Here is a 25843-nt window from a genome sequence, read left to right as displayed (position 1 = left end):
TCAGGAAGCGGTTTTATCTTATCTGGGTAGTACAGCGCGGGTTCCTTGCCCCGCGCAGACAGGGACCTTTGCAACTGAATTAAGCAGAAGAAACAAAAGCAGCAAGTTCGGGCCCCGTGGGCACCGCGGGCCAGCCAATGGGGCCCGGCCGCTCCCCGGCGGAGTGGTACTATGATGACAGTAGCCAACCAGCGCGCTCCATGCAAATGAAGTACTGTATCCCGCACCCGCCGCTCCAGTGCCTTCTGGTTGTTATAGTGATAAACTGAGGCCTTGCCTTTTGGCTTTTCGGAGAAGGAAACGGGTGGGGGTCGGGGGGGGCGAACCTCTTCACTTCCCCCAGGGAAGAGAGAAAGAAGGGGCGAAGAAGGGGGATGGGTGAAGAAGAGAAAAATACGTGACAAAGAAAACATTTTCTGCCTGGGAGGAGACTCACAGAGGGTGTAGAGCTGGAGGGAGCATTCACTGGCCATGCCAGTACTTACCACTGATGCTGAGTCAGAAACAGGTATCCCAAAATCCCTTTCCAATGAGCCTCCCTCAGAAACCATGGAGGAAATAGAGCACACATGCCCACAGCCTCGACTGGTAAGTAAAGACAAAGGATGCAAATGTTATGCTTGGCTATGGCACAAAAGAGTTCCTTATGCGCCTGCAGCCAGCGAGGAAAACGATGCTAGGAGGATTTTCATGTAAATGAGAATGGAGCTACTGCCTAATCCTTCTCAGCTGTTTATACTTAGCTTCTATACCGGGGCGCTGCTCTCAGCTTACAAAGCATTATTGTATTGGCTGGGTAGGAAACGGGCTGCTTGGGCTATGCTGTTTTTCTGCCTTGGGAGGAGGGGATGGATGGCCTTTTTCCTTTTAGGTAGATTCTCATCTGAAGATAAAAATCCTACAGTGCGCTTTAAAATGGTATTCTCTTCGAAAAGCTCGAGACGAGTCCGTTGTTAAGTTCTAAATTCTAGCTGAGAAATGATTCGGTGCCCAACTCATTTTGGTGCCTAATGCCAATTTTGGAAAAATGGAAACGATATAGAAGCAAAACTTCCCCGTTCGTTTGAAAATTTCAAAATGAGTAAGTAAAAGAAGCCCTCAGTGATGTATTTAGAAATAAGGTCCTTTTAAATGAATCCGAAGCATTTCCGGACTGTGCTGGGAGGGTTTGTCTTCAGGTAGTGGGAACCCGGGGGAAGTTACATTTACTACTTAGAAAAGGGTTGTATGCCTTTAATAACGAAAGTGTGGAAACGGGGCACTCAGAGCTTCCTTCCATCTCAGTGATTGGTATTCCAAATTTGATCAGTTTCTCTGCCACTGGGCATGCTTATTTAAGCAGGTGTGGAAGATGGTTCTCAACTACCTCAGCGAACATCCTCAAGGAATCAAAAACACCAAATGGGGGGTGGGTTCTCTGTGGCCTGAAGTCTTGGGAAACTTGGAGAGACCTCTCTTTGCACCCTCAAGTCCAAGCAGCACACTAGTTAGAGCTATCCTTTTTCTAGCGATTTCCCCCAGTTAAGAGGTGCCATATTTTGATTGGCTATGGAGTTTGACCCTGGGAAGAGGTTTTTAAAAAAGTATTTAGCGATGTGGCATTTTCTTTCAGCTCCCTGAATGAAGGCTCACAGATTCCAAGGCCGGCCCATCATGCAAAACTGTTACTTCTTCATAAGGGTTACAAAGGTTCAAAGGCAGCCTTAGAACAACTTCCCAAAACATGAAAACGAAGGCAGTTACATTAGAGTGCTGTGGGCTTTTCTTCACTGTGTTTCTATTTTATACAATTTATTTTTCTTAGGACAGTTTAATATAAACCTCCCCCTAGCACTTGAGCCGCTTACTGAATGGCATATATATATATTTAAAGTTAACCCCGGTGTTCAAATTTGCATCACACACCTTCCCAACAGGTAAAGGGCAGGGGAGAGTGAGGCAGCATCCAGCTCCACTTTGTGCATCATCTGTCTCTCCTGCCCACTTCTTTTCCTTCCCTTCTTGCCTTTTAACTTATTTTGCCCCTTGGTTGCTTCTGCCCGAGAGAGGGTTGGCAGAGGAAATCAAGAGAAGGAAGAACGTTGAAGTTGCACTCTGACTTGTGATGTCTCATCCTGGAGGTGACTCTAAAGACCCCTGAAAAGCGGGCAGTGTCACACCTCCACGTCCCTGCTGTTTTAGAAATGAGAAAACTGAGGTTCAGAGTGGGTAAGCGACTTTCCCCAAAGTCACATTGCTTCCAAGGGCTAGAGGTGCGATTTGAACCCAGAGCTCTACACCTGCCAAGTGGAAGATCTTTCCCCTGCAACACACTCCAGAGTGGGTACATTGCCTTCCCATCTTTTATGCACATCTAACTTAAAGTAAGAGTGTGTGTGTACAGAAGTCGAACGGTGAAAGCAGTGGCTTCGATCTACCTTTGATGAAAACTTTCTATGTTGTCCATCGTTATCATGGTCTACTGAAATTTTGCTCTGTTTAAACAGAGGCTGCAGCCAATTTATAACCCCCTACTCAATTTTTAGAATCACCTTTTCTCAGCCAACTTTGATCACTGTAGGGGTATATTCTAAATTTAGATGTATACTTTAGAGCCCGACTTTCCTTTGCTAATGATTTGAATTGAATAGCTATGGCACATGCTTACTACTTACTGAGAAATTTTGATGATGGAGAGAGGGGCAAGTGAAAATGTTAAATAGCATTTCTTCTTATGGTTTTTAGTAGTTTCTCTTGATCTTTAGTTTTGCTAATATCTTCACATTTCAAAACGTATAAATTCTTTGTTTCTCCCAACACCCACCCATATCGCTCCAAATCACATGTGGGTTACTGGCACTGCAAGCATCAGCAGGGTGTGGCGGATGAGTTCCAAAGTTACTTAAAGTTCACGAAAGACTTAACAGATTTCCCTTCAGAGGACAGTCTTCTTCTCCCACTTGTTATCAAACTGGAATTCATATAGTTTAGAGGCAACAGGACTCAATAACAAAACATCGTCTTAAAAAAAGAGTAGCGGTTAGCAAAATGGTTCTCATTGTATTAGCTGAGGCACGCACTGGCTCCCCAAACTGTGACTTTACCTGGGGATACTGAAAAGGAAATTTCTGGGTATATAAAGGGCCGTAAAGCTTTGCTGCAAGTACTGGAATGTGAACTTACGTTGCTGAACGTCATTGTCTAAGTACAAATTTTATTTAAGTCTCAGAAGTTTTGTCAAATGCCCTTTTTGTAATGAACTGTGCTCTCTTTTTTAGCTTGGCACTGGAAAAGGAGGGTACAGTGGCCCTGTGTCTACGTGCATTTGCCTACATATTTTCAGCGAAGGTTGTCTGTTGTGATCCTGTTTAACTCAGCCCACACTGATTGAGTACCTACTATAAGCTGAGTCCTCAAGCAGTTTGTGATCTAGGGATTCTAGAAGAGACTGACACATAAACAGATACTTTGCCTACGAGTTGATATGGGCACCACATGCTCAGAGCTGTATTAGCAGGTGTAGTAGGGGCAGAAAGGAGTGTGATGACCTCCCTGTGAGTCAAAGTTTGCTGGGGGATCTGGACTAGAAACCTGTCCTGTCATTAGTGTATCTCTGGTCTCTAATCCAGAGCCTGGCATAGCCCTTTAAGGAATTGAAGTGGGAAGCAGACACACGTAAATAAGCAGGGCTTGGAAACAATCTATATTTTAGATCCTCGGAACTAGCAAATTGATAAGGACATTGAGGATGCGATGTAATCATGTTCAGGGAGAAATTTTTCTGAAAGAAGTACTTGTTGTTTTTCCACCTGCCTTATTTTTCATTGGAAAAAAAACGTCAGGAGAGGAGTAAATAGAATTAAGTAACACTGGTAAAAAAAAAATTAGAAAAGAGAGCGCCTGGGTGGCTCAGTCAGTTAAGCGTCTGCCTTTGGCTCAGGTCATGATCTCAGGGTCCTGGGATCAAGCCCTGCATCGGGCTCCCTGCTCAGTGGGGAGTCTGCTTGTCCCTCTCCCCTAGCTTGTGCTCTCTCTCTCTCTCAAATAAATAAAATCTTTTAAAAAAGAAATTAGAAAAGAAATAAACAGAAAATCAGTGAATCGGTTTTCTAATAAAGCTTATATCTTAGGATGTAATCTAATACTCTCACTACTTTACCGTGGTGTTCAGGTTTGGGATGTTTCTGAGAACTCTCCTTTCCATTGTTAAAGTATTTATTCTTGATCCTTGACTTGTTATCCCCCCTTTGATCTTAAACATGGTGCAAAGTGACTCCTAAGCTTGTCTGTCAAGAATAGAAACTGAGTGGTCATAGGCGGTATGATGTAATAGCGCTGATTCCTAAGGGATGAAGACCCTTTTCAGGCAAGGACCGTGTCCTCATATCTCAGATTGTGCTTAGACAAATCCTCTGGGCCCAGCAGATACCCCATAAACCCTTTCTAACATGGCCCAGCCTCCCCGGAAGCTGTCTGCTTAAGGATTTGGCGAACGACCTTGGTCAAGTTCTTCTAGGAGTGCCTTGTGCTACGAGAAGGAAGTTGTGATTCTAGCCTGCAGTGGTCACTCCCATGAAGATGGATGTACCACCGATCCACTGAGAAGGCCTTGGAACTGGAAAAGGGCTGGTTCGATATGCCACGTTAGCAGGAGTTCATTTCAGGCTTTACTTCGAAGTGGAGCAGTGCCAAGAGACTGCTGTCTTGCAGAAGGTGCATTGTGCCAGGTGGGAGGTAGGATGCTCACCCGCTAATGCTCAGAAAGATGACTGGATTTCCAGAGACGTCAGTGACTGCCTTTACTAGTGTCACCGTCTATTTAACCACAGAGCAGCATGTATTTTAAAAAGGGAGATACTTAATGTGCTGTGTTGGTGAAAATAAACAACCATGAGTTTCCTTGGGCATTTACTGTGGTCAACTGGAATTCTGCCCAAGGTTATTATTAGACCTCTTCCTGTTGGTCTCGGTCCAAATGCAACTTCCATTTCTTGCAGATCAATACCTGTCAGGCGTATTGAGCATGGAATCAGTGAATCGGTTTCTTCCATTCTTTTAAGTTTGTTCTTTCACCATCCCTCCAGCCCCCCCCCCATTTGCCTAATGCTAAAGTCCTTATGGAAGAGATAAATCCAAATCAGTAAAAAGATGGGTAGGTTCTTTGTTTCACTTTGGTGTTTGTGCATATAGCAATGAGAGGGGCGTGTGTGTCTTCGGGCAGTGAGGAGGATTTAAAGCGTTCAGTGATGCCGGGCTTCAGAAGGTACCTGAGAGAAAACTCAGTCCCCTCTCAACAGGATCCAGTTAGCCAGTTGGTTAGCAGCTTGCATGTACAGCAATGCCCCACGTGCTGTGGGGAGGAATAAAAGAAGTAATCCACTGCCCCTGGCCTGGAAAATCATTCCCATTTAACAGAAGACAGTAGTTTGGTATGTGGAAACAAGCCAGGATGCTGAAATCCCTGGTAAGAGAGGTAGGTTTTTGGTTTTTGTGGGTTTTTTTGTAAATTTGACTTTAATATGTTGGACTTTACACACCTTTTAAGCTATATTTTATCCGTTGAGCAGAAGTACTTCCCCGCAGGAATGATTCCATTCACCTGGTCCCCAAGTCGAGACGCGTCCCTGCATTTGAAGGAAAGATGCAACTTGCTGGTCCACAAACATTTTTGGACATGGGAGGGATCGGTCTGCTTTTGAGGGGTTCTTAAGTCCCCTTTGTAAGTGGCACACTCCAGCCTCTAGGCCAGCGCTGTCCAGTAGGAAAAGAATATAATTTAAAATTTTCTAGTAATCACGGTTTAAAAAGTTGAAAAAGGTGAAGTTAATTTTAATAATACATTTTGTTTAGCCTGATATATCCAAAATAGTATCATTTCAACATTCATCAATATCAAAATAATGAATGAGGTATTTTATATTCTTTATACTAAGTGTGAAATGAGGAGTGTATGTTGTACTTGCAACACATCTACATTCAGACTAGCCAGTTTTAAGTGCTCAGTAGCCATAGGTGACTTTAGAGGGAGCTCAGACAGCTGCACAGGCTTGTGGAGGATGAGCTGGGAGAAGCCGCAACGATAAATAAATTTCGTGTTGTCTAGCGTGTGCACGCATGCGCGCACACACACATTTACTCGTAGCGAAGAAATCACTTTACTTCATATTTTGCGCTCTTCATATTTCTTTTTGCCCTATGTGTTTTGGTTAGGAGGCTAACCAAAGGAGGCTAACGAGATTTAAGTTTGAAATTATGGATGGGGCAGCGGTGGAGAGAACAGGATGAATATGGGAGACACTAAGGAGGTCAACACCCCAGAATTTGATAACTGAGTCTGAGGGTTGGCCAGTATCAAGGAAGACTCCGTTTTCTGGCTTCCTCAAGTGGGTGCCATCACTGAGGTGCGAGTGTCAGGGGACAGTAGTTTGTAAGAGTTCTCTTGGGGATGCCACGGAAACTTCCACTTGGAGGTGTCTAGTCAGTGTTTGGTGTTGGAACTCAGGGAGTTCTGAGCTGGAGTGGGAGATCTGGAAGAGCTCAGCATGGCGGAGATGGAAGTGAAATTGAAGTAGTGAAATTGACAGGAGTGAAATTGAGTCAGACAGTTTTTGGACTAAGAAAATGGTAATGGAAATGGTTAGCTAGCAAGAGCACCTTGGGATAATCCTACTACAGGGTAATTCTAGAAGATAACTGATCCTGAGCCATACTATCAGGTTCTTAGAAGGGGAAAAATAGAAGAGCTGTAATTAAAACTATTAGAAGGCTCCTTATATCTGCCTGTCTCTACATGAAATCTGGTGAAATTAATCTACTTGATCCCAGAATCTTTTCAGAATGGAACCCTGAGGAATGCCATTTAAAGAGCCAGTAGAGGAAGGATCATAAACAGAAGACAGAGAGGTACTTGTCTAATATCTGGGAGATCAGGGGGCCAACAGCAGGATAAGCTCTGTGGTGGGAATGTCCAGTAGAACCAAATGCAGCAGAAAGATTAAATGAGATAATGAGGAAAAGCCTCCTTTGGATTTAGAAAGAAGAGGTCACTGGTGGATGTTTCAGTGATGTGATGGAAGCAGAGGCCAGACGGCAATGAGTTGAGGAGGCTTTAGAAGGTGGGGAGGTAGAAGCTTGACTGAAAGGGTAAACAGATAGAATGTGGAGGATCCAAAGGTGGATAAATCAGGATTTAGCGTTGAGAGAAGCTAGCTTTTTTCTCTTCTTTTTTTCCTTCTATATATCCTCCTTTGCTTCCATTCTTCCTTCCATCCATCCAGTGTGCCAAGGCTTTTGGTTGGCTCATTGCTGTAAGATGGTAGTAACTTGTACTTGAATATAAATGGCATAGAGCCAGTGGGAGAAAGTGAAAGTGATAGGGGGAAAATGAGGAAGGGAATGAGCGTTGGGCTGGAGACATTGGGTTCCAGTGAACAAGTGGGAGAATTGGCTTCAGGTAGGAAAAGAGACACTTCTTTCACTGTGATGGTGAGGAAGCTGGCAAGACTGTTTTGGGTAAGAAGTTTTAAAGGTAGAGGGTATTGAATGTTGAAAGCCTCTCTTATCTGACAGCTTCAGTCTTCTCTGTGAAGGCGGAGGTGAAGTTAGTGGCTAGGTCCTGGTGGGTGCAGAAGTGTAATTATGGGATAGCCTGAGAAATTGGGTCCAACCCCAGGGGTTTCCTCTCCAGAGGCCTCCAGGCTAGGGGTGGGGCTAGGGAAGGGTGGGAAGGCTGATGGTTCCTGATGAGATGTGGTTCCGGAGAGAGGGAATGGATCCATTCCCTTATGGCTTCTGGGGCTCCACACAGACCCCCAAGATCAAGGCAGATCTAGATTGGGAGCTCCAGGGAAACTGGGCTGGCCCGCAGCGGAAGGGCTGGCGCCTGGCAAGACAAGTACACTGCAGCCTGGTCTTGGCTCGCTGGAGCCCACAGTCTCATTCTGACTTGAGTTTTGCCATTGACTTACTGTGTGGGCTTAAGCCGGTGGCTTCCCTCTCTGGACCCCAGTTCTGTCACCCATGTCAGGCTGAAAAGATGATCTTCCCCAGCTCCAAGATGGTGATTCTAGCTTCCCAGCCATGGGACATGCCCCACCCCCATGTGTTCTGTTTGATCTCATGCTACTATCCCAAATCAGGGCCACCCCACTCCTCCCCTCCTTTTGGTTTTCTCCATTTGGGGTAAAAACAGGTTGAATGATCTTATGGCAGGACACATCAGCTAAATATGAATAACATGTTTGCAAAATACTCTGGAACTTTACGTTAGTATTGTACGAACCTGCTGTCTCCCACTTTATTCCTCAGAAGCTTCTTCAGAAAGGTTGAATGTGTTCTGAATCACATGCTGAACGAACTTCTAGTCATTGTTCAAAGAAACCTAGGTTGAATCTCTTCTTAATGTGAACAATAACCTCCTAACTGATTTCATAATACTGAAGTTCAAAATACTGGGTGTTCTTTGAGGCACAGCAGTATGGCATTGAGCTCTGGGGGCCTTCTCTAGCCACCTACCTACACTTAATGCTTCTGGTTAGAGTCCAACAGTGGCTCAGGCCATAGGCTTGGAACTCTTGAGTCTTTGGCTCATGCCCACACAAAACTTCTTGGTGCCCTTTGGTGAAAAAAATGTAGAAAAAAAGATTTATTCGGTCTGATGCCTGGGGGCAGGATGAAAAGGAGAAAGCAAGGAAGGTAGGAGCAAACCAAGTCATTGCAAGCTAGGCCTATTTTCTTGGAATAATCTCCCAGGTAACAGCTTCTACCTTGCTAGGGTCTGATTACCCGTTGCTGGCCTCAGACCATAGCATTATTGTTTTAACATTTCTACCTTCCTCTTTATCCCAGCATGAGACAGGTTGTATGGGAGGCTGGGGAAGCTGACCCTGCTTGGGGATAAAGAGACAGTTGAACACTCAACAATCTTGAAGGCACACTTGAAAACACAGTGATTAGAAAATAAAGCCTCAAGCCCGGTTAGCGTGCGCCTGTGTAATAATGTGCGGGCCACACGGGGCCGGCCCAGCGAGCTGGATTCATTTTCATATCCTCTCCACCCTCCCGCCCAAGTCTCTGACTTGGTGTTTTTGTTTTCCACTTAGTAATTCATGCACGTTGAACCTGACATCCGTGTAAAAGGGGGGTGATGTCTATTTAAGCTGGTGTTTAAGAAGAATAACAACGAATAATAATGGGTTAATAGAAGCATCGTGAATGATGTCGAAAGCCTGTTTCTGGTACATGCAGACTTCTGTGCTTATCTCTAGTGGCCTGATATTGACCGTAGGCATAGTCAACGTGATAGTGAATTCTATCGTACCTCTGCATTATTTAGTTTAAAAGGAAGTTATTCTATAGTCGGGCTTAAGGCTAGGGGTCTCACTCATTGTCCTCCATGGGCAAATGGGGGAATAGCGTACACTGTGCTGGGTACTGGTGCTGGGGCCTTCTCCGTGTTACCTCATCTAACTGGGCTGTGGACCCGTGAAGTAAGAATTACTCTTCCCTGTGTGATAAATAAGGAAACCAAGAATTAAGTAATTCCCCAAAGATCAAGTACTAACTGATAAAGCTGGGATTAAAAATGAGTTTTGTTTGACTTCTAAAGCCCCCTGTTTCCACTAGACCCAGTTCCCCAACATCAGCGAGCAGAGAGTCACCTGCTCACGCTTCCAGGTGAGTCGGAAGAAGGTGTTTTTGTGTGCACTCTGAGAAATGCTGTATTTAGCTCTCCCATGTCACAGTGTCCACCTTTGGGACCAGGAATGGAAACAATTTAGATGGCTAGGCTCTTGGTAGTAAATTTAGAAATTCAAAGTAAATATTTTTGACCCAGCAAGGTTTCTCCTAGTAAATTTGTACATATGGCTACAAAAGACGAGTATTAGGGTGGTCTTAGCGGCATTATTCATAATAACTCCAACTGGAAATGACCCAAATGCCTAGCGGAAGTAGAATGGATTAACTGTTGTATTTTCACACAACAAAATGCACAACAATGAGAAAGAAGAATCTACAACTACCTGCAAAAATATGGATAAATCTCACAAACATAATATTGAATGAAAGAAGCCAGACACAAAAGAATATACGCTACATGATTCCATTATCTATTAAGTATTTTAGAAGTAGGCCCGGTGATCTGTGAGTTTAGAAGTCAGGATCGCAGAGGGAGCACAGGACGGGTGCTGGCGTTGGTTGGTTACTTGACCTGGGTGCTGCACGTGCTCATTTTGTGAAAGTTCGTAGTTACACCCTTAGGATATGTGCACGTTTCTGTATGTGTATTGTTCTTGAGTACAAAGTTGAAAGATATTTTGACCATAGTAATGGAGAGAGGGTACACTCTGCAACTGATTGCCCATTTCCAGACAATTCCGGTGACCTCACAGACACCATTCTAGGGAATAGTATCAGTTGCTACCTACAATTACAGCTTTTGGCCACTGTGCTCCAGGGGTCAGGACCCAGCCCCAAAGAGAGCATAGGTAAACCTTTGAACTTACTTCTGGGACCAGTCTAGCCCTAGTCAGGTTATTTGTGACTTAAAAGCCATGATGCCCGATCTCTATGTGTTTTATAACAATGGCCAGGCCTCAGTCCATTTCCAGACTCAGAAGGAAGTGGATGGAACTGGGTAGCTAGCAAGAGTGCCTCCAGATAATGCTGCTGTAGGGCAAATTCTAGAAATGACTGACCTCAAACCATCCTATGAGGTTTTTTTTTTAAGGGAAGAAAAATAGAAGAGCTGTAATTAAAGCTAAAGGAATCCTCCCTGTATCTGCCTATCTCTGTATGAGATCTGGTTAAATGAATCTACATTACCCCCCAGTCTTCCAGGATGGAATCTTGAGGAACGGGGTTTAGAGATCCAATGGAGGAATTGTATTGAAAAGAAGACAGTGAGGTATTTCTCAAATTGGTGGGAGTTTGGGGGCTAACAGCAATGCTGTTGCTTCATTGGTAGGTAAATTTAGATTTTTTTTCCCGTAAAATATATTTTTTTAAGATTTTATTTATTTATTTGAGAGAGCAAGAGAGAGAGAGAGAGCACAGCGCACAGGGAGAGGGCCAGAGGGAGAAGGAAAAACAGTCTCCCCCTGATCAGGGAGCCTGATATGGGGCTTGATCCCAGTACCCTGGGATCATGACCTGAGCCAAAGGCAGATGCTTAACTGAGTCACCCAGGCACCCCTAAAATATTGTTTTTATTAAATAAGTCGTCCACTTTGCACAATCAATCTACTTTGGAATGTCTTTCTTTGGAACATCTTCTTTGGAACATCTTTCCTTTAGCGGCTCAGAAAAAAAAAAGGTTTTATTATTGAAATAGAATCTAGCAAATACCTCAGGCTGCGACATGTTAGAAATATCTGTACTCCCATCCAACTGTATAGCAGCCCTCCCACACTGCGTAATTTGTTCTAATGCTTGCTTCTTCCAGTCTGCGGCGATGTTTCCTATATGTCTTCTAGATATATTTGACTGACAAAGGAGTGCGTCTTAGCTTGACATCACTTTCTTCCCCACATACCAGAGCAGCCAGTTGTACTGTGGCATGAAGAGCAGGTATTTCTGCAGTGGTGTGAGACTTCTGGCTTTTCTTTATTGAATTATGGAAATTTGAAAAGGCTTCTCACATGTATCATGGCACGCCACAATATTTTGTAAAGGACTGGATTAAATTTCATGTCTTGAAACATTACTGAAAAAATCACCGAGGTTGGTCTTCATGTTCTGGATGCTTTGCTTTTCAGTATCATGGTAACTACAAGTAGCTTCATGTGATCATTACCTGGTATCTCAAGGTACAATAGACGCTCCCGGTGAAGTTTAATGCTAATGGTAGTGGATATTTGAAATAGTCTCCTTTGTGTTAATTGTCCATTCAGCTGTCTTCCCGGGGATCTGATTAGGTCTTCATTGTTCACACCTGATAAAGTAGCTGATGCAAGACTCCTGCAAGGACTAGAAGGGTCAGCTCTGCCACGTTCTTGTCATTCCCCTGCGCTTGTATTATTTTTTGCTTTCCTATTTCATTGTGGGAAATGCTTTAAGCCGCTTGGTGATCTGGCGAGCATTGGTTTAGTTAAAATTAGGTAATATAATCTACAAATGTCCTTATCCAGGCCCAGACAAGCTGCACCACGTTACAATAAACTGAAAGCAAATGAAAATGCCAGGGGACCCAGGCCACCCTTCTCAATTGTACAACTTGCATTCTTCCCTGAGGACACCTTGTAGACTTTATGTTGACACAGATAGGGCACCAGTATAAATCCGCATCTTAGAATTAGATATCAGTAATGCTGCTTGTTTTTTAACCTGAAAAATAAATCTAAGCACAAGTATTGCTCTTTAATGGATTGTCTTGCCCATCCCACTTCCGAAACCCCTGGTCTCCATATTCTAGATCTTGCCCTTGGATTCAGCGGTGAGGGAGGGGAATGCATTTTCATACTGCATGTTTGGCCTCTTATAGAAATGCTCTTTTGAACTGCTTTCTGGTTCTGAGGCTCTGCCTTGTGTGGAGGGTGCCACAGACACAAACATAAAAAACAGGATTGTCTTGGGGCGCCTGGGTGGCTCAGTCGGTCAAGCATCTGCCTTTGGCTCAGGTCGTGATTCCAGGATCGAGTCCCACATTGGGCTCCCTGCTCAGTGGGGAGCCTGCTTCTCCCTCTGCCCTCCCCCCCCCCCCCCCCGCCCCTGCCATTGTGCTCTTTCTCTTCCTCTCTCTTTCTCAAATAAATAAACAAAACCTTTTAAAAAAAACAGTATTGTCTTTATCAGGGTGTTGTTGTTGAGTATGTTGGTTCCCCCACAGAGCAGCCCCCCACCCCCGGCCTCGCGTGCATGCCCCTTATGGGAGCACAGCTGGAGGGATTTCTATGAAATCTGGCATTGGGAAGGGCCGAGCTTCTCCTCAGTAGCGATTTTGACAATATTAACTTTGTCTTTCTCTTTGCTTCGACTGCTGAGAGCTTAAAGTCATTTTTGTGACCAGCCTGAAGTGTAGAGAACTGGGATAGGTATCCCTCTATGTTCATTTTGCTTCTGACCTTTGTTGAAACCCATATTTCCTCCCTCAGCCCAGATCTTGCAACAATTAAACTTACAAAATTTATTTTTTGAAGTCACCTCAAGTCCTTTGGCGAGGGAGATGGGATATGAATAAGATATAAGGTTGTTACTGATGTTCATTATAAACTCCTTAAGCTCGACTGCCTAAGAAAAATTGATTTAGGGTCTGGAATTTTTAAATTTCTAGGTAAAAATGATTATTTTCTGTTGCCAGTAGCGTCTCTGCATTTTATGAACCTAAGATGCTATTAATTATGAGATAAGAGTCCCATTGCAGGGATGTTACAATGTCAGAAAATTGTCGACACTGATTTTAAGATATTTCTTGTAAGACCCTCTCCTAATCTCAGAGATATTAAAATGTGGGGGGAAACATACATTTTGGAATAAGTGAACCGTAGTATTAAACGTACATTTTAGAATAAGTGAAATGCAATATTATTAACAGTACATTTCAGAAGGTGGCACATGGGTGTGGGGGGCTTACGGCTCATGGGTGGTCAGTGTTTCAAGGAAGCCTGTATTCCCAGGGCATAGTACAGCTTCTGATCTCCGGTCACTGGAAGGGCAGGAACTGCTCGTCTGACCTGGATGCAGCTGTTCACACATGGGTTTACAAAATGCACCTCTTATGAGGGAACTTCAGATAAAGTTGGAAAATGTATTTTTTCAAGATATCTAAGATAATTTTTTAAACTGTGCTATGCTTTTGCTTTTAACTAACTTCAAAATACTCATCCTCAACAATAGAAGAATGAGCCAAGGACAGATTATTCTCAGAAGAAAATACAAATGGCTAATAAACATTTGAAAAATGTTCAATCTTTTTGTAATCAAAATAATGCAAATTGAAACAGCGTGATGCCATTTTTTGGTCTGTAAAATTGACAAAGATAATACTCAAAGCCGGTGAGAAGGCAGCAAGCTAGGTGCTTTCATACATTGTAATGTGAGTATAAATGAGACAGCTTTTGTAGAAGCTAATTTACCAATACATGTTAACATGTTCTACAAATATTTATCTTTAAAACGTTCATACCCCTGGTCTAAGTAATTCAGCTCCTAGGCGTCTATCCTAAGGAAATAATCAGAGGTTCAGAACTATGTTTAGAATGTTATTTATATTAGTAAAACATAAACAACTTAATATTCACCAACAGAGAGATTTGAATAAATTGGTTTTTTCTATTCAGTGGAATGCCTTATAGCTATCAGAATTAGTGAGAGTCAAATGGGAAATAATTTGTACCTTCTGCTCATTTTGCTGTGTACCTAAAACTTCTCTAAAAGAGAAAGTCTATTAAAAACAATGGTGAGGTGGTTTTGCAGAAGCGCGGACTCCTGAGAGGTTGGGGGATGTCACAAAGTGGCCACGGCTGGCACACTGGAACAGCTTGGGTCTCATTATACACCCTGCTGGAGCCCGATGTCATTAGTGTTGGGGGGGGGCCAAGCCTGGGGGAGGCTGCTCAGCATAGCGGGAGACCAGTTACCCAGAACCTTTGGAAGAGGAAATTACTTTCTTGAAAGGACTGTTCTTCACATTTATCTTACTGCTGAATTTAACCATAGACTACTCTGTCTCATTTGGGGATACCTGCTAATCTCTCCTCTCAGGACCTTCACTAACCAGCACTTGTCTCCACGCCAACCAGGGCGTCTCCCTTCACGATTCAACTTCCTTCACCTATATCGTATTTTCTGGTGCCACTTGCAACCTTTCAGAATAGAAAAATGAGCAGATAAATCAGATGCTCCTGCTTCCCTCCTGTCTTTTTAATTTTAACATCCTATCTTTGGGATATGATGCCCTTGCTTTTCATTGTCTTGCCTAAAACAATCATGCTTGGGAATTTGAGGCTCAGGGCAAGGGGAAAAAGGGGGTATGGAACTACCAGATAACACCCATAAAAATAGTGAAGTCGAAGACTACATGATAGAGCAATCCTGACATACTGAGTGGAAGACACTGTCCGTGCAGTTAAGGTTCCAAAGTACTTAATACATATCCATAATATATCAGAAGCCCTAAAAGAAATCTAGAAAGTGCTAATGATGGTTGTATTTGGGAAGTAGAATTATTAGTGAGTTTTGCTTTTCTTTATTTATTTTCCCAAGTCTTCTGTAGTATGTATCATGATGATAAGAAAAAGATAGGAAACGCTGGTAATTGTATTTCTTATTAAGCTTAACCCTTATCAATAATCATTATCAATAATTCCTTCTGCAGTTCTTTATCAGTAATTGTTCTCTCTCCATTGAGTCTAAATCTGCCATTCAGCAAATGTTTAGCCAGAACCTTCTGTCTGCCAGGTACTGCCCTAGGAATTAGAGATATAGCAATGAATAGGACAGACCAAGTCTCCATTTTCTTAGAGCTGCCAGTAGTCCGGGGACGGTGGTCATAAATATACAATGTCCCCTCATTAGACATCCAGGATCTTGCCTCAGCCTGCACTCATGCCCTGAGCTGAAAGAACGAATCTAGTCCAGTGGCTTTAGATATCATTTATATTCCTATGGCTTCTTAACCTGTTTCTCTAGCTTAGTTCTTTGTCCCCAACTCCAGACTTGTAAAGCCAACTGCCTACCTGATATCTTCACTGGGAGATCTAGTAGGTATGTCAAACCAAATGTGTGGGAGCGGAATTCTTGATTTCCCCAGCCTGTCCCTCCCACCCTCAAACCTACTCTGCCAGTGTCTTCCCCATGTTAGGAAATGGCAATGCCATCTTTCTAGTTCTTCAGGCCAGTAACTTTGCAGTTATCTTGACTCCTCTCATTCTTTTATGTTCTATATTCAATCAGTTTCAAATTTATTTATTCAGAATCTATCCACAATCCGACTACTTCTCACCACCTCACCCTGGCCCCAGCCTCCATCTACCTACTCTTGCCTGATGATTACACCAGTTACCTTAGTGGTTTTCTTACTTCTGCTGTTGACCTTTGAGAGTTAAACCTCAGCATAGCAGCCAGGTGGTCCTGTTAAGACTCAGATCCTATTACTCCCTGTTCACAACTCTGATGGCTTCCGTCTTCTCAGTGAAAGCCAGTCTTTGCAGCATCCTCAAAACCCCTTTCCATTGGGTGTCTCCCATCTCCTTCTTTGTACCTCACCTCTCTGGCTATATCTGCTACCGCGTCACTTTGTTCACGCCCTCCAGGCATACTGGCCTTGTTGTTGCTGGAAGAAGCTGGGCATGCTGCTGCCTCAGGCCTTGGCGCCTGATTTTTCCTCTGCCTGGAGTGTTCTTTCTCTGCATGGCTCAATTGATCCTTTATATATTGACACATACATCAACTCCCTTGGCTATCCTATTTACGGGTAAGCCCCCTATATTCTTTATCCCCCTTCCTTGCTTTACCTTTTTCTAAGCACTATCACCTTTTAACATATGCATTTCACATTCTTTTTCGCTGTTTATTATCTTTAAGGATCACAAAGGCAGGAGTTTTTGGATCTTGTTTTGTTCCCTGATGCATTCTCAGAACCTGACACCAGCGCCTGGCACACAGCAAGCCCTCAAGTGGTGTTTGTTGGAGCTTGGAAAAAGGAATAGAGGGTAGATATTATGAAGACAATTTAAATTGTTATTAAAAGCTCAAATGAGTTTTGAATGTTCCATATACCTGAGAATAATATCATTTAACAGTTAGTTTATAAATAATAGTTGTTATTTTTTAAAGCATTCCTGTTTTCCTGTTAGACATGTTCTCTGACATTTGGAACACCTGATCCTGGATTAAATTTCCTGCATCTCTGAATTCCCAAGATAGGATGTATTTCTTTAAATTTATTTTAAAAGTAGATAAATGATATGAATATGTTCTCATGTAAAAATAAAATAACAGATGTAAATGGAGTAAACAATGAAAACGTCCTTTCATCTCTTCTCCCAATGTGGTCTTCTTCCCCAGAGGTAACCCCGGTTAATTTGTTGTATATTGTTCTAGGCCAGTGCTATCCAATAGATCTTTCTGCGGTGAAAGGAATGTTCTATATCTGTGCTAATATAGTAGCAGCCACTAGCCACATTTGGTTATCGAGCACTTAAAACGTGGCTGGAGTGACTGAGAAACTGAGTTTTTAATCATATTTCATTAATTTCATGAAATATAATTTGAATTTCAATGGGCGCGTGTGGCTAATGGCTACCCTATTGGGCAGCACAGTTCTAAACTATTTCTCCACAGTTACCTATTTCTCTCTACCCATAAATGATATCCTACAGTATAACTGTATACATATTATACATAGTGCTTTGTCACTAGGAAAATGTCCTAAAAATTGCTCCTTGTCTGTGCGTCTGTATCTTACTGTTTTTAATGGTGCCTATTACTTCATAATATGTGCCTACCATACTTAGCTAGATGAAAAATAGATATTTCTTGGTGCTGAGCCATGTGCTAGGCGTCCTTTTTCTCCACTCCACTGGCATCTGTCAAGGCTTTGCGGCAGCTGCCTGATCCGAGATTCTGCAAAATCACTGACACAGTCCAAGAGCCTAGTGATTTACATGTGTTGGGCCTACGGTCATAAAATCTACTCTTTCTTCCCTTTCTTCAGAAGATGAACGTATTGTGATCTCAAATAAAATCATGCCTTAAAAACTATGTTCAGCAGCTGGTAAACACAAACCTAACAGAATGAGACTGAGGGCTGCGATTTTGTGATGTCTTTTTCTAATTCTGAGTTTGCGGTTCTAAAGCTGGTGAGTCCTGAGGCAAAAGGCCTACATGGGAGAAATAGATTCTTTCTGAAGTCCCGTTCCTGTCTCTTTTGCAAATCCTGATGAAAATGCCGTAATGCTGCTGTAAAATTCTTTCCTACTGGAGGACGTTCTTGAGCTGGTTATGACTTTATTAACTATGAGTAATTCACTTTGCAATCGATCTCTGTGCTTCTAACAGGCCTCATCAACATTTGCTAGTTAGCATTTATTGAGCCTGGCAGCCATACTATTATATATATACTCTATCGGTCAAGGCCCTGTCGAGAGACAGACGGCTCACTCTAAATGGGAAATATGAAAAAGAGTTTAAGAAAAGGGACTATTTACAAGGGTATGGGCAGTGCTTCAGGAAACCTCAAGGGATGGTATGCACCCTCAGCCTGGAAATGTTAGGGGTTGTCACTTCTAGGCATGAAGGGGTCAGGGGAGACCGTGGTTACTGGAACTTTGCAGAGCGCTCTATAAAGAGGGGCCTCTCAACGGAAACTGTGAATTTTGGTAAGAGGACAGAAACAACATACTGCTTCCCAGCAGGGAGGAAGCCAAGGGGAAAGATAGCCTGAGCCCACTCTCGTCCTGCCCTCTGGTGTTTGTGTACTTCTCACGGCCCCACCCAACGTGAAGCAGGAAGGCAATGGAGCCCATTGGTGCAGTTCATACCGGAAGTCATGCAGAGAAGAGTAGAGAAGGGTCGGAAGAGAGTGGATTCTGGAGAAGTAGAAGGAAGATATTACTCATACATACATCATTTCATTTACTCCTTACAACAGCTGCACGAGGTAGATCGTTTTATTACCTCCCTTTTATAGGTGAAGATACTGAAGGTTAGGTTAAGGACCAGTAATTTTTTATTTTTATTTTTTTTTAAAGATTATTTATTTATTTGACATAGAGACAGCCAGTGAGAGAGGGAACACAAGCAGGGGGAGTGGGAGAGGAAGAAGCAGGCTCCCAGCAGAAGAGCCTGATGTGGGGCTCGATCCCAGAACGCTGGGATCATGCCCTGAGCCGAAGGCAGACGCTTAACGACTGCGCTACCCAGGCGCCCCAAGGACCAGTAATTTTTTTAAAAGATTTATTTATTTATTTGACAGAGGGAGTAAGAGGGCATGAGCAGGGGGGTGAGGGGCAGAGAGAGAGGGAGAAGGAGAGAAGCAGACTCCCTGCTGAGGGCTGGCGGTGGGGGGGGGGGGGCTCGATCCCACCTCCCTGAGATCATGACCTGAGCTGACATCGAAAGTGGGTTGCTTAACGTACTGAGCCACCCAGGTGCCCCAGGACCAGCAGTTTTTTAAAAATCATATTTTAAAAATGAAATGGATATTAAATAATGGAGCTAAGATTTGAACTCAGGCCTGCCCAAGTGGATTGTCCTATTGCAGTTAAGAAGAGCTTAGCATAGGGGATGCCTGGATGGCTCAGTCGGTTAAGCAGCTGCCTTCAACTCGGGTCATGATCCCAGGATCCTGAGATCGAGTCCCACATCAGGCCCCTTGCTCAGTGGGGAGCCTGCCCTGCTTCTCCCTCCCCCTGCTTGTGTGTGCTCTCTCTCTTACAAATAATAAATAAAATCTTAAAAAAAAAGAGCTTAGCATAAACAAGAGATTCTGCATCTGGCCACCAGCATCAGCAACTATGCTACATTCTGATTGGTTGGTTAGCTTGCTGTCTGATTGGACCAGTTGCCAGGCATTGATGCACATTATTTAAGCACAGGTTCTACTGACATTTTTCTGCACTCAACTAACGTTTGCATTATATATTTTATGTAATGTTTAATAGCTTTTTTAAAAAATTATTTATTTTAAGCAATCTTTACACCCGGTATGGGGCTTGAAATCATGACCACGAGATCAAGAGTTGCTTGCTCTTCCGACTGAGCCAGCCAGGTGCCCCATGGAATGTCTAATAGCTTTTAAGTAAATATTTGACAATGTTGAACATTGTCACATTGAACACATTCTGCAAATGAAATGCCCAACATCTAAAGCCTTTCCCTTTAAAAAGCATGGTGGGAGGGGCGTCTGGGTAGCTCAGTTGGTTAGGTAGCAGACTTCTGATTTTGGCTCAGGTCATGATCCTGGGGTCCTGGGATCACACCCTGAATCAGGCTCTGTGCTCAGGGGGGAGTCTGCTTGAGATTCTCTCTCTTCCTCTGCCCCTCCCCCAGTCCACCCTCACTCTCTCTCAAATAAATCTTAAAAAAAAAAAAAGCATGATGAGAATATGGCTTTGGTATGATACAGTGCAGTTTACATTACCAGAACCTGAATGATAAATAGGCAACATATTCACATGCAATGACTGGGTGTTTTGAAATCCTAAATCAGGTAGAAAGAAGTTTAATTGCAGTCTAGCCCCAAGTCTGTGGTCTGGCAAGGTTCTTGCACATATGAGGTTCAGGGCATGGGGCCAGGGCTTCTTAACCCTTTAAAATTCTCTGTCTTTGCTGCTAAACATAAAAATTTCATGTGACTCCCCAGCCCTGAATTTAGAATATGGTTATCTGTGGGGCATAGTCTGTCCTCTGATGATCTCTACCAGTTCAGAGGCTTAATTTCTATGATTTGTATGTTAAAAAGGTAGGGTTTTTTTTCCAGATTTGAAATTACTGAATATTGAATATGCCTTTTCAAACTCCTATCTCCTCCTGTTCTAAAAAGGCCACCCTTCACCTTTGAGGATTGCTGCCCCAGAGCTAATTCTGTTCCTTCTTTTCTTATTTCTCTCGTACTTACGCACCCTCCAAACATCTAGCATCATATGGAATACATAGCAGGTGTTAGTAAACATTCACTAGGTGATCTGAGTGGGGTCTAAGCTGTGGCTGCCCAGTAACTAATGATACGTCAGTCATCTGACCTACTACACCCACCACATCTGGGTGAAACATATGGTCCCATCCTTTTGTTTTTTCAATTAATCATTTGCCCCCCTTCTCTAATTACCAGGAAGTCCACTGTCTCCTTTTTGAGGCCCCTCTATGCTAATTGTCTAAGAACGCTAAGAGTTTCCTCAGTTCAAAGGGAACTGGAAAGGTAACTGAGTCTGAGGGAGGTAACAGCGCTGCAACTTCATGCGGCCATTTGGTGTCTGTGTTGAAGACAAGTTCTGTAGAGTCCAGTGCAGATAGCAGCTATCTCAGACTTGTCAGATTCAGTGAGCTAATACATTTAAGGTGCTCTGTGTAGATGGTTACATGGTACTACATAGGCACTCAAAGATTTAGCCATTATGTTACATTATTGAGCCTCAGTTTTATGTCTTATTTAGGGCCTAGACCCAGAGGATCCCTGGAACCGTCCCAGGTCTGGCAAATGGTAAGGAAGAGATGGGGGCCTGGGTCCTCTGCAGGCTGGGATAGCTAGCTAGCTAGCTTGGAATCCAGGTTGGACCAGTCCCTGCCTCTCTCAGGAGCCTCTGGTTCTCTTACTCACATTTTCCTGTGGTTGGTTTGCCCCTTGTAGGTAGAGGAGAGAGAACCTAAGTAGCTTCAGATTCCTTGTAAATCAAATGATTTGTTCTGGCTCCGAGAAGGAATTCTCAGGTGTTTGGCCTAAAAAAAATGTTGGCTGAAGTCACAGGGCTGGTTGTTGGTGGCTGAGCCTTAACCAAGGTCTTCCTGAATGTAGAACTCGACTCTCAACCGAGGGGGTAATCTGCCTCATTTTGGAAGGCAATGTTCTGGCAATGTTCTCAACAAGTCTGTGGCTCATTCTCCCCATGTGCATTCTCCCCATTCCAAGCACAGTGCCTTGTACAGACCAAGAAATACCCCTTCTCCGTGTCAGCTGTTGTTAAATATGCTCGCACGCGCACACAAGCTCATTTATGAACTCTGTCTACCTTCCGTCTCTTCGCTTCTTTCTTTTTCCTACTTCTAGGCCACGATAATTAAGAGAAAATACAGAATGCATATAAACGTTTCTCTTTACTCTTGAGTAACTGTCGTTGCTTTACGACTTTGTCTGTCTCCACTCTAATTACCAGATTTCACACCCCTCTAGAACACGCCTTTCTTGGAAAAAGGCAACACCTTATCTTTTTAATAAACTTTGCCACTAGCACATAAAAAATCTCCAAATAGTAATTTATTTTAGATCATATGAAAAAGATTCACTGTCCATGTATATTACAGGTTAATGAATCATTAATAAAAGCTAACCCCCAATCCATTTACCTCTTTAGATTGTGTCCTAAAAGTTCATTCACGAGTCAGTTTGCTTTGTTTCTAGGGGGAACTACATTATCTATTATCATAATATATAATATTATATATGATGATATATAATAATAAATATTAATAGTAATAATAAGTGCCACGATTACCAGGTACTTTATATACATTATTTCTTTATTTCACAACAACTCTGAGATAGGTATCCATTTTCTAGATGAAACTGAACTTCAGCTAAGGAACATCCATTTTTAAAATTGATTTATTTTATTTATTTTAAAGGATTTATTTATTTTTTTGTGGTGAGGGGTGGAGGAAGAGGGAGAGAGAGAGAGAGAGTATCAAGCAGACTCCCTGCTAGGTGGGGAACCCCATGCGGGGCTCGATCTCACAACCCTGAGATCATGACCTGAGCTTAAACTAAGAGTCAGGTGCTCTATGGACTGAGCCACCCAGGTGCCCCTTATTTTTTTTTAAAGATTTATTTCTCGGGGCGCCTGGGTGGCTCAGTTGTTAAGCGTCTGCCTTTGGCTCAGGGCATGATCCCAGGGTCCTGGGATCAAGCCCTGCATCGGTTTCGGGCTTCCTGCTCCACTGGGAAGCCTGCTTCTTCCTCTCCCACTCCCCCTGCTTGTGTTCCCTCTCTCACTGGCTGTCTCTCTCTCTGTGTCAAATAAATAAATAAAATCTTTAAAAAAAAGATTTCTCTATTTGACAGAGAGGAAAAGACAGAGAGAACGGACATGAGTTGGGGGAGGGGCAGGGGGAGAGAATCTCCAAGCAGAGTCCCCGCTGAGCAGGGAACTTGATGCGGGCCTCGATCCCATGGCCCATGAGATCACGACTTGAGCCAAAATCAAGAGCCGGCTGCCTAGCGTACTGAGCAGCCCAGGCGCCTTGTGGTACATCCTTTTAAAGTTACACAAAGTCAAATACATTTCTTGTCCTGAAGATAGCACCTGCTAAAGGGGCAAAGACAGGCCACCCATGGCCTCCCTCTCCATTCCTTGTCCCTTTACCAGCCACAGCCTGTGGGGCCCAGGTGGGTGTCTGATTCAATGCCAGCCTCTTCTGGTTGTGGCCTGCTTTGAAAAGATGAGCTCACCAGTCTGATTCTCCTTTAGGAATTTGAATGGGGAAACATGGGAAGAAGGAGTAAGTTGGTTGGAGCTGGGGCTGAAAGAGTCAGAAGCTGATGAATGAGTGTTGGAAAGGGAGGCCTCTTGTTACATGTGAGCTCTATAGGGGAGTAGGAGCAAGCAGAGACTTGACTGTAGTGGACAGATACAGGGTAAATGGGATTGGGACAGAAAGAATCACATGCAGAGAGCAGCCAGGTGGGGGCGGAGCACTCTGGAGCCAGATGCTGCCCCACCCCCCGCCCCACAATTTCTATGCTGGGAGATCCTTAAAATAATCCTTCATTTCTTGAGCTGTCTTGAATGAGTATCGGTTCCTTTCAGTCAGAAGAGCCAAATCAGAGTACCCAGCCCGTACGTACTGGCGAGGGGGTTTGAGACGGCAGTTTGTGACCATGGAGCCTCTGCTCCTGTCACGGTGCCCTTGGCTGCATTACAAATGGTGCTCTGGCCCACCGTGGCCCACGAGGTCACCTCGCTGGGTCTGAAAAAGAACCAGCAATGGACCCAAGTTTCCTGAACACACGTCTCTGGTCTTGGTTACTTTCGGAGCCCTGAACGGGAAGGTGGGGGTTAAGAAAGTCTCAAGCGACTGGAAGGTCTCCAGACAAGTCTGGGGCAGGACTCCAGCTTCCAGGGCGGAAGGTGCTACAATGGGGAGGGGGTTGGGAGTGGGGCAAGGACTGCTTCTTGGCAGTGCAGAGGAGAACCGGGCTCTTCCAGGACTGGAACTGGTCTTCCCCCTACTTCTATGTCCGGTTCTAAGACCGTGCCTGACACGCAGTTGAATGAGTGAATGAATGATGGATGAATGAGTGAGTGAATAAATGACTGGCAGAAGTGGGTCACAGCCCCTCTTCAAACGTGCGGCTCATTCTTCAGTCGTCTCCCCCAGTTAAGGAACACCTGGGTCTGTCTCTGAGCAACAGTTCATGCAACAATCAGAGTACCATGTACGGCGACTAGTCACCTTCGGCTTTAAATGCACCGAAGATGAGGTAGCGATGACCACGGTAATGCCATGGTTCCGAGACGACACATGGACGACCCTGGACTGCATCTGCCCTGTTTACAGAAATACCGCTCCCTTTGTCTTCCTCTGGAGAGAGTGAGGTTTTCATTTTAAGAGGCTGACTAAAGGATGCGGAGCCACTTCCTGGGCAGGCTTCCAAGTGACTACATCTCTCTCGCGGCGCTCCCCAGAGCCCCAGCCCGGGCTGCCTGGGGCGGGGCCTGCAGCCGTCGGTGGCTGTTGGAGCTACCGCAGGAGCAGTTATCTGCAGCCCGCCAGAAAGGCTGGGCTCCTAGGCCCTTCCAGGGCCGGGATAAGGGCTCTGGCCTTTGCACTCCAGTGACGTCAGAGCTTGTGATTGGCCAGGCCGGGGCGCGTGAAATACAGGCCATGTCTGCCACGCTTCTGAGTATGGCATTTCTTCCAGCCGAGTATCCCAGGCTGTGGGTAAGTCTAAATCTCCGCAGTCGGCCCTGGGCGGTTGTGAAATGTTCAAAGCCGAGCCTTGTGACTTTCCAAGGGCATGACTTAGCATATTTCATCGTGCTGCTGGGCCTCAGTTGCCTTTTCTGTAGAGATGGTATTCTCCTGTATTATGGAAGGATAGAAGAATTTAGCCATCCTAGACTCTTGTGGGGCCAAGAAGGAATAACCTGTCGAGAGTAGCTCCTCTGGTACCTGGCATCTAGTAGAGAGTGCGGCACTCGCATGATTTCTGAGCATCAGTCCAAAAAAAAAAAAAAAAGGTTTCAGTGACAATGTCCCTGTTTTTATCTCTAACGGTATAATATTTCTCTGAAAGACTCAGTGCATATATTCTGGTTCTTCTTCGTACCTGTGTAGCCAACAGAAAGAAGGCTTCAGGGGAAGTGAGTGCCAAAGGAAAGTTTGTCAAACTCTATTCCCTTTCTCTTTTTCCCTTCTAGACCCTGACCGCACCTGCCCCATTTGCTGATGAAAGCAGCTGCCAGTGCCGAGCCCCCCATGAGAAACTAACCATCGCTCAGGCCCGCTTAGGAACACCAGGTGAGGCTGTATTCCTTGTTCTCTCTGAATGGGCTCTGTTCTGATGTTTACAGTAGCAGAGGGGCGCCTGGCTCGCTCAGTCGGTGAAGCCTCTGCCTTTGGCTGCGGTCATGATCCGAGGGTCCTAGGATTGAGCCCCACATCCTGCTCCCTGCCCGTGCTTTCTCTCTTTGTGTCTCAAATAAATAAAATCTTTAAAAAATAGGCAGAGTAGGTCCAGCATTCCTTAGCGTTTTCAGTCGGAGAGTTGAATTTGGAGTTGTAGAGCACAGTGCAAGAAGGATACCACCTACACTGGTAAACCGGACCAACCAAAGTCAGCAAGTAAAAGGGCAGGAGGTGGAGCCCCAGCCCTGCTATCTCCTAGTTCTACAGCTTTGTGCAAGTCATGGGAACGCCTGGACCTGTTTCTTCTGGCACAAGCAGGGGCTCCGATACCTGCCTGCTTCAGGTGGTTTTGTGGGGGGACAAGATTTGGTTAAAAACACCAAAGCAGTTTTTAAACTGTGAAGGCTTATACTAAACTTTACCTATTATAATTATTATCTTTTTTAAAAGTCTGTGTTTTAAAAACATTTCTCCGAGGGTGCCTTAAATTACATAGCGTGGGCTAGAAGTTTGTTGATTCATTAACTCCTTTATACCAGAGATGGCTAGGGAAGAGATTGAAAAAGGCCTATAAAGGACCATC

At 44.2% G+C, this 25843-nt stretch overlaps 1 protein-coding gene across 5 annotated transcripts in view; it reads left to right on the top strand.

Moving 5' to 3' along the window:
• Positions 1 to 237: 237 nt before the first annotated feature.
• Positions 238 to 25843, top strand: part of PCYT1B (phosphate cytidylyltransferase 1B, choline) — a 104315-nt gene continuing 78709 nt past the window's right edge. For 3 of the 5 annotated variants that reach the window (XM_057310657.1, XM_057310652.1, XM_057310648.1), the window contains exons 1-2: positions 418 to 588; positions 25053 to 25152. In XM_057310657.1, the coding sequence (XP_057166640.1) occupies positions 472 to 588; positions 25053 to 25152 (217 nt within the window). In that variant the 5' untranslated portion in view covers positions 418 to 471. Of the gene's footprint in view, positions 589 to 24371; positions 24574 to 25052; positions 25153 to 25843 lie in introns of those variants that run through there. The other 2 variants (XM_026480168.4, XM_026480169.4) reach the window with 2 other exon arrangements.

The sequence above is a fragment of the Ursus arctos genome, chromosome X, assembly GCF_023065955.2.
Source record: "Ursus arctos isolate Adak ecotype North America chromosome X, UrsArc2.0, whole genome shotgun sequence".
Lineage (NCBI taxonomy): Eukaryota > Metazoa > Chordata > Mammalia > Carnivora > Ursidae > Ursus > Ursus arctos.
This window is presented reverse-complemented; position numbering and strand designations above follow the sequence as displayed.